The sequence below is a fragment of the Pituophis catenifer genome, unplaced genomic scaffold (assembly GCF_029215685.1).
Source record: "Pituophis catenifer annectens isolate HBS135680 unplaced genomic scaffold, rPitCat1.0.hap2 SCAF_6, whole genome shotgun sequence".
NCBI lineage: Eukaryota > Metazoa > Chordata > Lepidosauria > Squamata > Colubridae > Pituophis > Pituophis catenifer.
In genome coordinates, this window is record NW_027256886.1 from 96,270,959 (window position 1) to 96,283,332 (window position 12,374).

Below are 12,374 nucleotides of genomic sequence, written 5' to 3' on the forward strand. Positions count from 1 at the left end.
TGTATATTAACAGATTAACAGAGTTGGAAGGGACTCCAACCCCCCCACCCCCCCGCTCAAGCAGGAGACACTACACCATTTCTGACCAGTCTTCTTGAAAGTCTCAAAGCTTACTGAGCTTTATTACAATACAGTAAGCTCAGTAGAAATATGGATTCTTGTCACTTGGATTGCAAGTTGCTCCAAAAGAATCAGAGAGTCAAGTCCTGTCACCTTAGCCAAAAGTTGCTACCTTTTCATGCTAACCAATTGGCCCACCCCCACCCCCACTTTATGTATTTCTAACCTTTAGAAAATGAAGCAGTCCATAAGGCCATGAGGAATTTGGGGGAGGGGGGGGCTTACAGTCCTAACTAAGTTGGTCTTCCAACAGAGATGATAAACTATTATTTATCTCCTCGTAGATGAGCAGGAATGAATATTATGGTCTCATGATGGCACAAGCCTTGCAGCTTATCTGTGATGTGGAAGAGAGCAGGAGAAGCCGGGAGAGCAGTGAGTCTTTTGGGTTTCCTGTGGAGAAGGGAGGAGAAGACCCCAGGGGGGAGCCAGAAGAGATAGCCTGTGAGGGAGAGGAAGAAGCTGAGGAAAGAACATCCCAGGCTTCTGCAGCTCAAGGGAGGGATGCAGCCGGCCCGGGACCCCCAGCCTTGCAGCCCCCCCCCCCCCCCGCAGACGTAAAAAGCCAAAAATTCCCCCCCTGCCTGGGAAATATGATGGAAATCCGAAAACCTTGGGTTTTTTCCTGACCCAAGTGTAGAACCACATGCAGGACTGGGGGGAAGACTACGTATCAGATGCCGCCCGAGTGAGATGTGTCACAAACTCCTTAGAGGGATTAGCAGCTGAATGGATGGTGGTTCTCCAGAATAACAACTCCCCCTTACTGACAAATTACAACCAGTTCATGCGGGCCCTTAGAAGGCGGTTTGAAGACCACTTAGCTGAACATAAGGCGAGACTCAGGATGAAGGGAATCCAGCAGGGCCGGAGACCTGTGGCAGAGTACATCCAAGAGTTTCGCGAGCTGGCACCCTATATGACAGCATGATCAGAAATGGCTCTATTGGAGAGCTTCAAAGATGGGCTGAATGAAGAGATATATCGAGACCCCGAAGACTTGCAGAGATGGTACATAGTAGCTGAGGATGTGGAGATCGAATTGACCCGAAGCAAACTCCGAGGAGGGCATACGGGGGATCAGTCATCATCCTTCCACCGTAAGGGAGCACCCAAGATGATGGGGGGGGAGAGCAGAATTCAAACCCAAATCAAAGCCCTTCACCTGTTTCAAATGTGGGAAGGAGGGACACCGAGCTGCCGAATGCTTCTCCAAACCAGTGCCAAAAGTTGCCGGCCCCGGGCCCAAGAAAGGCAACAAAATACCCACCAAGACCTGCGGCACCACCCTGAAAGGAGAAGTCGTTGAGTTCGTTCCCCGAAACCAGGGTGAGTTGGGAACTCCGACCGATGATGACAGCGAGACGGACTCCAACTCTGACACCGACAATCGGGTGAGTCACACGGAAGAACCCCTACTAATCCCCGTAGAAGTAAGGGTGCCATCCACAGGGACCCATGCCCAAATGTTAGCCCTGTTGGACTCGGGGTGCACCAGATGCATAATTAGCCCCCAAGTGGTGGAGGAAATGGGACTAAGACTAAAAACGCTTAAAAGACCCATTGTGTTCTGTCAGTTAGACGGATCGATTGCAGGAGGGGGCCCAGCTAGTTTTATGACCGAACCCATGGAATTGCAGTTGGGTGACCATGTAGAGAATCTCAGATTTGTGGTGGCCCCTGGCATGGAAAGATCCCTTATACTTGGACTGCCCTGGCTTCGAAAATGGAACCCACGGGTAAATTGGAAGACGGGGGTCTTGCGCATCCGCACGGCAAAACCAAACCCAGAGAAGGAAAATTTACCCTTGAAGGACGATATACAACCAGAAAGGGCGGAAGTAGCGATAGACTACATTGAAGGGCAGGAGAAGATTCCAAAAGAATATTGGGACCTCAGGGAAGTTTTTAGCGAAAGGGCCTCAGACGCGCTGCCTCCCCACCGGGCTACCGACTGCACCATTGAAATACTCCCCGGGGTGAAGCTTCCCAAACCAAAAATCTACCCCATGACCCCTCGAGAATTAGGGGAATTGCGAAACTTTATTGACAAAAACCTAGAACGGGAATTCATCGAACGAGCCAAACCCAAGGTGGCGGCGCCAGTAATGTTCCGCGAAAAGAAAGATGGCTCCTTCCGTTTGGTGGTCGACTATAGAAATATAAACGCTATTTGCGTGGAAAATGTTTACCCCCTCCCACTCATGAAGGACATGTTAGCCCATTTAGGGAAGGGAAAGGTCTTCACCAAACTTGATTTAAGAGAAGCGTACTACCGAGTGAGAATTAAAGAGGGGGATGAATGGAAAACAGCATTTAATTGCCCACTGGGATATTTCCAGTTCAGAATACTCCCTTTTGGGTTACAGGGAGCTCCTGCTGTATTCATGCAGTTGATCAACGAAGTATTGCATGAGCACCTGTATAAGGGGGTGCTAGTCTACTTGGATGACAATCTTATCTACTCTGAGAACATGGCCGACCATGTCAAATTGGTGCAAACTGTCCTGAAAAAACTCAGGGCTGCTGAACTATATGCCAAACTTTCTAAATGTGAATTCCACCAAGACAAGATCAACTATCTTGGATATCGCATGAGATGGATCCTGAAAAGGTTCGGGCAGTATTGGAATGGGCCGCACCACGCGGGCAGGGGGATTATCCAGGAAATTACAGACTACTCCAATTGAGGCTGATAACAATCATCTAGAAAAGCTCCTAAAGAGATTCGTAAGCATCTTGGAAATATAATTACCCAAAGTCTGCATAGATCTTGTCAGGCTAGCCTTATCGTATTTGCTATCTTTATTAGTCAATTTGGGGAATGCTTTAAAATTTAATTTCAGTTTGATAAAATATCCCATGAGAAGCTCAGAGTAAAGCTAGCTCAAAAAGCCAGATGCCACTTCAGTGCTGTGGAAGATCAGCTGCACAGGAGATGAGCACCACTGCGACGGGTCTATGACAATTTGCTATTGCAGAACAGCTTGCTGCAGGATAAGAGTTACACTAATAAGGAAATGATGGAATAGAATAATTAAAGGATGCAAAAGGAGAGACAGAATGAAATGTGAATGGCAAAAATTATAATATTTTTTTATTTTAAATAAAATTGTTAAATTATCTCACAGCAAGTTGTCCTATGGCAAGTTGGCCATGGCAAGTTAGCCACAGCGAGTTGGTTGTGGCAAGTTGGCCCAATCCACCTGCAACCTCCTTCCCCTCCTGCAGCATTAGGACTGCCCAACACTATACAACTAGAGACATGCACAAGACCATAGCTCATCTAATTCAAGGAAACACAGTGTTGCCCCTCCCCATGCTGGACAAAAAATCATCCATGCGCTTCACCTACTGGCCATTAGAGGTTTTGACTGAGACGAAAAGAGTCAAAGAGATTCTTTGCTGAAAAGGTAAACATGTACAATCTATAAAGGAAGATTGGGCTATAATAATATAGTATTATTAATAGTATTAATAATTAATATTATTAATATAATTAATAATATAGTATTAATTAATAGTATTAATGTAGAATGAATAAGTAAAAATAAAAAAGCAAGTTCTTATTGCAGTCTGAGGTTAATCTAATTTAGTGGTAGCCAAAACATTCCAGTACCAAATGAATTGAGCTCAATTTTAGCAACCCTATAAACATGTAATTTTAACAAAGCTTCTTTGACACATTTCCTTCCAAATGTTTATAGTCCAGTTTTATTCATTCTTTTTCCACATAGCATAAGCAATTATCTAACTTCCAGAATGCATTATACAAATCCTTTTTCAAACTCTCCCTTTCATTCACTTTATAAAATATGAATCTTTTAATAATGTGCTTAAATATTGAAAGAGTGCTGTACTTTTCTTTAAAACACTTGGCAATTATCAGAAACTGTAAGCTAAAGTGCAGTTTTCTACCTCATCAATCAAAGCTAAAAATCCACTTGGGAATATGTTGTAAATACTTATTTACTAAGTATTTAAATACTAAATTCTAAATACTAATTTAATTGTCACTAGTTTATGGTTTCGCAAAGCCATCTTCAGTTCACCGTATCTACTGTGCCAACTCCCCTGAAAGCTGGAGAGCAATCAACTTTGGAAGAAGGTCTGTATAGGAAATGAATCTAAATGGCCTGGATCTAGGAAGGGCAGACTGAGGCCCTTAACAGGACCATATCCATATGTTCCTGCAAGGAGACTGAAAGTTTAAACACAAGGAGACAATGTGTTTAGCCATCTTGCTCCCAACCACAGCAGAGACTGTCAACTGTCCAACTAGTGAACAAAGAAGGACACACTGTCAGGAGATTTGAATTCCCAAAAGTAAAATTTTATTGGATACACCATATTGGTACTGAAAAAAACAAAACCAGCTCTGGTTTTCCCGCGCAAATGCTTGTCCAGTTAAACGATAATTTCCCCTTCTCCCCACCCCTGGGTGATCATTGTCCAATTATGAGATGTTCTTTTGTAATGGAAACAGTCCATCTCTTTCCTTGATGGCTTCCATGCTCTCACGATCTCTGCATTCATTCTCTACATTTCATTTCCACCTTCCATCCCCACCAGTTCATTGGCAATTGAAAAGCATTAAGGTTTGAAAGAAGCAAAGTGGTTCAATCTTGACAGATACTAAGTTAGCAAACATCACTTTCAGGAATAAACTGATTAATTATTTCTAAGCTATTACAGACTTTTGGAAAGAAAAATTGGAAAATGTCGGAGCAATCTGCCTTCAATCCAAAATGAAAGAAAATTTTAATCATAAGCTTTGAATTTAAAGAATCTGAAATAAACAGCAAAAAACTAAACAATATTTAATCTTAGAAAGCTATAAATTGACTAAGGGTCTAAATAAAATTGGAATATTGAAACTATTACAATAGGATTTTGGAAAATGATAAAAGCAAACTGCTTTTCATGGGAAATACTCTGTTTTGATTTTTATAAGACATAATAAAGATGCACAATTTCATAATTTCAAATTTTATGACAATTTCAAAAACTGGACATGCTTACATTGTCTGAGTGTAGCTCTATCATCTCCTTTCTCAGAGTAAACAACATTATGCAATGCATACAGGAATATGAAACAAGTAACAGCCTTTGTGACAATGACAGAACAGACACATTTCAGGCAGCAGGTTTATTGTAAAGTACATGATGCACTAAATTAAGGCAATTATATGTGAAAAATATCAACCAATGCATACTTAATTGTCTAAGATAATTTATATTTTTATACGGTCTTGATAGCTGGTAGTGATAAACAGCCGTTTGCAGCTCGTTTTACTTTCTGAGAGTGCTTCCTATTGACCCACGATGGCCAAGAGCAACCGTCTGAAATCCCCGCTTGTGTCACTTGAAATCATGATGGCCAAAGTCTTGTGGTACATCTGTGTGAAGAGCTGTTTAATCTGTACAAGATCAATCTGTCCCAAGAGAAATAGAATAAAAATATAACATGAAAGAAATTTAAAGCCATAGCTTCAGGTTGAAAGGACACTACAGTTAATCCCCAGGTTAACTTTGCGAACAAGTCCCGAAACTACAAATCTTGCAGCACCACGGCAGTTGTTCGCCCTTATGTACAACCTCAGAGGCTCTGCAACATTCGTCCTGAACATTGCCAGCCAAAATGGAGCTTCCGAAAGGCTGATTTGCCCTTCCTGTGTTCCATTCGGGCCTGCAGAGACCTCGCCTGACAGGTTGCTGGCCGAAATGGAGCTTCTGAGGGATGAATCTGCCCCTCCGATGCTCTGTTGGGGCTCCGCAGGCCTCCCCCGACCCATTGCAGGATGAGTGGAGCTTCCAAGAGGCACTTTAGGCCTCTATTCTCTGCGAATTGAGGCCAGGATGTTTGCAAATGGAGGGAAGGTTTTGGTCCTTCAGGCCTTCCTCCATTTGCCGTTTCCTTGCTAAAGCCTGCAGGGAGATTGCGCCTGTAGGCTTTGGCAGCCCTTTGCAAAAACCCTTTGTCAGCACCAGCAAAGCTTGGGAGGGGCAAAGGCTTTTTGCAAAGGGCTGCGAAAGCCTACAGGGACGCAATCCACAAGCACTTCAGCGGCGAGAAAGGAGGCCCTGCAGCCCTCCGCACCTTTTTCATTGCTGAAGCCTTCCTCGCCAACCATTGTTGGTGAGAAAGGCCCGGAAAAGGCACACATGGCCCTCTGGGCCTCTGTTTCATTGCCGAAGCTGTCCTCAAGCGGTTTGGCCTTGAGAAAGGAGGCCCGGAATGGCCTCCATGGCACTGTGGGCCTCCTTCTTCTTCACCAAAGCCATCCTCAAGCGGTTTGGTGGCGAGAAAGGAGGCCTGGAAGTGCATGCGCGGCCCTCCAGGCCTCCTTTCTTGCTGCCGAACTGCTTGAGGAAGGCTTTGGTGACAAAAAAGGAGGGAGCAAGCAAAGAAACAGGCTGTAAAGGAGACAGATCTTCATCTGTGAAAGTGACCCAGCGCGGCAGGATGGTGGGGGGAGCAATTATGAGGTGCCAATGGGAGAATGAGGTATCTGTGGGTCAGGGGAGGCCTTGGGTGGTCTTAAGCAGGTTGCCTGTTCCATCACCATTGCCTTCCCCATCCTGAGATACATCACGTGCATTTAACAAGCTGTGCATTCGATTAGCAAATGCATGGGTGAAAGGAGGGACTGATCGCTTTCAAGGTACGAGAGTCACTCCTACGAATCTTCGGGTTACGAATGGAATGGGCAGGCTCCATTATATTTGTAACTTGAGGACTATCTGTACATACGTTAACTCAACCTTAAGATTTATCTCAGTCACATGGGAGCTGACTTATGGACAGAGAAAATGAATACACAATCAAAAGCATTGTTCAGCATTAGAAATGCCAAACCATGCTTTCCACTATATATTATATTATATTAATTTGCAGAATTAATATAAATCAAGCACCAATGACTGTAATGAATAATGGCTTCATTTTGTATGCTTTTTCAGATTTTTTTTCTTTTATAATTTTGCGTATTCTTTTTCAGTTTGTTTTTGTTGTTATATTTGGTTAATTTAAAACCAAATATTAAAACCAAATTAATTTATACGCTTATTAATACTTTTATTTTAAAAAAATGTGCCTGTTTATATCACCCTCCTTCATTGTGAGGAGACTGGCACTTTTCCTTTACTTATATTTTCCGTGAGTCCAGAAGAAAGCTTCTGGATCAAGTAGCATTACCTGATGAAATTACTTTAATTTAAAAAGCTGCTACAGGCAATAGCTACTTTCTAAAGCTCTATTCCTCTCATCACTATAATTTTTCAACTGGCTATTTTGCTGTCATAAGAAATTCCTTTATAGAAAATATATAAAAGAATTTCTCATGACTAAATAATAATAGGAAAATACAGTTAGTCCTCAACTTACAACAGTTCATTTAATGACTGTTCAAAGTTACAGTGGCCCTGAAAAAAGTGACTTATGACCGTTTTTCACACATGACTGTTGCAGCAACCCCATGGTCATGTGATCAAAATTCAGATGCTTGGCAACTGTTGCCATGTCCATGGGTCATCACCTTTTTCTTTTTCTTTTTGACAAAGTCAATGGGGAAGCCAGATTCACTTAACAACTATGTTACTAATTTAACAACTGCAGTGATTCAGTAAACAACTGTAGCAAGAAAGGTCATAAAATGGGGCAAAATTCACTTAACAACTGTCTTGCTTAACAACAGAAACACCTGTATGGAGTTAAGGACAATTCTTACATTATTCTAGTTTTTTATTGTTATTTTTCCTCCCAAAAGATGTCAGTTCGTTTTTAAATTGAACAGAATTATCATATTAAAGGTGTAAAAACCTCTTAAGTGATTTATCATGGTCTGTTGTACATATCCATTGCAAGACGCATTGCTATATATACTATCAGAAAATAAGCATTCTTACCTCACTACGAGTTACAATAATTCTAACCAGGGTAGAATCATCTGTGCCAGCTCCTTTCATGGCATGATAAAGTCTTTCTGCAAAAAAGGCTGGGCGATTTAGAGCACATTGTACTGTAAGAAAGCAAACCCAAGAATATGTACAAGTTAGCATTGGGAACTAAAAAAAGACTGCTTTCCAGGATTAAGGCAGAACTTTTTCAAATACAAACTTTAGACATAAAACTTTAGACATAAAACTATAAAGTGCAAATGTTTCTCTTCATTGTAACATTTAGATCTGTACTGTTTTTCCCCACTTCCAAATATGGGTTTGGCATTATTACTGAGCCCCTTTTAAGGAGGGAAATGAATGTAAGTCAGAGATCATTGTAGGTGGAAATATATGATTTAGTTCGTTGAGATTTGTGATTTCATTTTTAAACTTGGTGTTCTATATAATTGGGCTTCTGTCAGATTGGGAATCTGTTAGAATGGAAGAGAGGGAAAAAAGCAAGTCAGAGGTAGCACTAGAACTAAATCCCTGACATTAAGAAGCCCTTGATTACAAGATGGCTCTTCCTTTCGATCCAACCATTTTTCTATTTGCATTCTCAAATTCTCCAGAAAATGAAAACAAAAACAGATGATCATGAATTGCTTTATTTATCATAAGGATAAATACTGGCAAATGAGAATTACTGGAAGAAGTGGGAGTGCCTCCATTCCAGCTCCCAGACATAGGACCTTTTTTAATGGAACCACTTATTGAAAACAGCCTTCTCAAATAACCAGCTGTCTGCAAGGTTAATTGGGGATTGGAAGATTAATCCTTCCAATCCCCACCACCTGTCAGAGCAGAAGAAGCTTCTTGGATGAAAAGCGAAATGTCTTCAAAGAAAAAACAAGAAAGGTCAGTTGCCTCCTGAAAAAGCACCTTTGGGACACTTATTGAAAAATATCTTCAAAGAGAATTCACTGCTAACCAAAAATTAAGTTCCAAGACATTTGTTAAATAAGATAATTAAGCACACTTACATTACATAATTTTTTCTGCTTTTAATTCCGCGAAAAAAGATATTATAAACCTTGCTTCTAATCAGTGGCATCTTTCAAAAACTAATTATTAATTTTTGTGGATCCTTGAAAATTAAATTCGCAATAAAATTAAAAAAGAAAAATGTGGAAAATAACTTACAAATAGTCTTCAAGCCATGCTCTACATTTCCTGAAAATTCCCGGCCAATGCTACTTAATAAATCACGGTTAGCTATCTGCAAATAAATGTCAGGAAAACGAAAGAAACTGTATAAAGAATGGTGCAGCAAAATCAATTTTTTTCCTTTTGCAGGCAACAGTTTACTAGAGGTGCCCCACCCAATCTTCCTGTACTTTGTTGTACCTGTGAATAAGCTTCCACAGTGGCTTTCAGCTGGGGGAAGCTTCTAGATGCGAGGATCATGTTGAAGCAAGACTCATCAGTTCCCAGTTTCCCTTCCCCAGCTTGGTAAAGTCGTTGAGCATCCTGCTGAGCTTTTTGATAATCTACAGTTTGATTCTCGTCCCGATTACCCTGCAAAGAAAAACAATGTATCATGACCATTGCACACTAGCTTTCACTTCACTAATCACTTAATATAAACAATGAAAAACACTGAATTCAAAAAAAAATAAGTCACACTATGTTCTTTGTTAAATTACTTTTAATAAGAATTCATCAAAAATGGACTTCCGGTTTCCTTGTCTTCGGCGACGGCGGCGCTCTTTGAAGCTCCGCCAGCCCCGCCGCCTGTAGAGCCGCTTCGAGACGAAGAAGCGGCTCGAAAACTTCTAAATCCACAGGATTGAAGAAGGAGAGATCGCAGGGCACAGGTTGAGCCCCTGTAACCCCCCAGGGAAGTTTCTGGGGAGAGAACAGGCGTGGCTCCCTCCCAACCTGCTGAAACTCCGGGCGACGTGGGACGATTCTGCTTTTGCAGAACAAGCCGGCTGCAGGAAACTTAAAGCGAAAGAACCAGCTTTAATAAACAGCGAAACTATTGAATCCCGAAATTTGGAAACGCAAGTATTAGCACTTTGTTGACTTTTTAATCTGAGAAAATGCGAGTGAGTGAAAGTGCTTTGAAAAAACATGGCGCCTAGCTTCAGAGTTAACGAGCCAGCGAGTGTGGATTGGTGAAGTTACTTTGCTTTGTTACAAAGTTTACAAGTTGCTACAAAGTTGCCTTGCTTGTTATAAGAGAAACAACTGGGAAATTTTTCCCTTTTCAATATTGGACTTTGCTTTATTTTAACCCTTATTTGATCAAATCTGGGGGACTTTTTTAGAAGTCTTTGTGCAGGAGGGAAAGGAAAAGGAACTTCCCTCTTTAGAAAAACTAGATCACGAGCCAGGATGGCTTCAAAGAAGCAGGAAGGGAAGGCATTAGGGGGGGGATCCCCCACACACAAACATGAAACGCAACTTCCCCCTGCTCAACAGCTACAAACTCAGAAAAAAGAATTTGATGTGGGAGATTTAAAAGAATTTATTTCTAAAACTTTGGATGATAAATTTCAAAAATCTCAACAGGAGATAGATGATAAACTTCAAAAATCACATCAGGAATTTATGCAGGAAATTAATGAAGTTAAAGACATGGTGAAACAGAATCAAAATAAGGTGACCAAAAAAATTTCAGAAGTGGCGTCTGGCCTGGCAGAATTTATTGGGACAGTTGATTTTAAAGTTGAAGAATTTAAATCAGAAGTTAATGTTAAGATGAAAGACAATGATTATAAAATTGATGAAGTTGACAATAAAATGCAGAGAATCGAAGATGAGATTGTTATGATACAATTCCGGGCGATGGAATTCGCCATACGGCTTCGGGGAATTCGAGAGGAGGAGAGACAGGATTTGAGACAAGTTTGCTCTGAAGCCTTGGCTAAGATTTTACAAGCTAATCCTGATTTGGTATTTCATAAAATAGATAAAATTTACAGAGTGAACTCTTGGGTGGCCAGACAAAGACAACTGCCCAGAGATGTGGTCATATACTTTACTGATAGAGAAATTAGAAATGATATCCTGCAAAAATCTTTTCACACTTCTGTACAAGTGGGGGGTTCACGACTTGAAATTTTTAAAGAATTACCTCCTAAAATGCTGAAAGCTAGAAAAGAATTTGGTTTTCTTGTTAAGGAATTGAAAAATTTACAGATACCCTTCCGGTGGGACGCACCAGCTGGGATAATTTTTAGATATAAGGGAGAAGGATATCGGTTGAATACCGTGGAGAAGGCACAACACTTTTACAGTACTATTCTTAAGGAAAGAACACCATCTCCACGTACATCTACAGTTTTGGAGATTAAGGAGAGTGAAGAGAGGCAATTGAAAGAACAGTCTAAGCAGGAATTAGAAATAGTGCAAGGTGCAGAAGGAGGTTTTCTGAGTGAGCCCTTGTTGGATTCTTCTCCAATTCTGGATTTGATTCAGTTGACTGAAGTTAAAGATCAACGTATAACTAGAGCTCAATCCAAGCTACTTAAACAAAAGCAACAACAACAGGAAAGACAAGACAAGAAGGCAGTTAAGAGTACCATACAAGAGAGTGGCGCTATGGGAGGAGCGAGATCGAAGCTCTCGGATGAACTTCAAATATTTTGCTCTGCGCTCCAGAAAGAGGCTGATGACCTTTAAGTGTCTATCTTGGAATGTCAATGGGTTGAATTCAGCACAGAAAAGGAAGAAATTATTTACATATTTGAAACAATTTAATAATGATATAATATGTTTACAAGAAACGCATATTACAACTCAAGATCAAAAATATTTGATAAACTCAAAACTAGGAGCACATTATATATCTTCAACTTCGCAGAAAAAGAATGGTGTGGTTATTTATGTAAATAAAAAATTAACAGCGAAAGTTATAGAAGCAGATCAAGATGGTAGGTTTGTAGCAATTGAATTGCTCACAGCAAATGGTCAAATTCTTTTGATTGGAATTTATGCTCCCAACCAACAACAGGACTATTTTTATAAGATGTTACATACTAAAATATTGCAATGGGACTATAGATCTATTTTAATTATGGGAGACTGGAATGGAGTAATTGATTCTAAACTAGATAAAAAGAGCTTGGCAAAGTCTAGAATTAGACTACCACAGACTTTTTTTGATATGAAAGAAGATATGGAACTAAAAGATGTTTGGAGAATACATAATCCAAATGAATTGGATTACACTTTCTTTTCTGATAGACACAGATCTTTTTCTAGGATTGATTTTATCCTGTTGTCAAATGATCTACTTGTTAAAACAAAAAGAACAAAGATTTTTCCAAGAACTTTGACTGACCATAGCCCTGTATGGATAGAAA

At 40.6% G+C, this 12,374-nt stretch overlaps 1 protein-coding gene across 5 annotated transcripts in view; it reads right to left on the bottom strand.

Annotated features, from left to right (window-relative positions):
- Positions 1–4,431: 4,431 nt before the first annotated feature.
- The window catches only part of ANXA7 (annexin A7), a 57,958-nt gene continuing 50,015 nt past the window's right edge, over positions 4,432–12,374 (bottom strand). For all 5 annotated transcript variants that reach the window (XM_070946235.1, XM_070946232.1, XM_070946234.1 and 2 more), the window contains 4 exons: positions 9,409–9,579; positions 9,205–9,280; positions 8,029–8,141; positions 4,432–5,555 (listed from right to left, as the gene is read on the bottom strand). In XM_070946235.1, the coding sequence (XP_070802336.1) occupies positions 5,433–5,555; positions 8,029–8,141; positions 9,205–9,280; positions 9,409–9,579 (483 nt within the window). In that variant the 3' untranslated portion in view covers positions 4,432–5,432. The remainder of the gene's footprint in view (positions 5,556–8,028; positions 8,142–9,204; positions 9,281–9,408; positions 9,580–12,374) is intronic.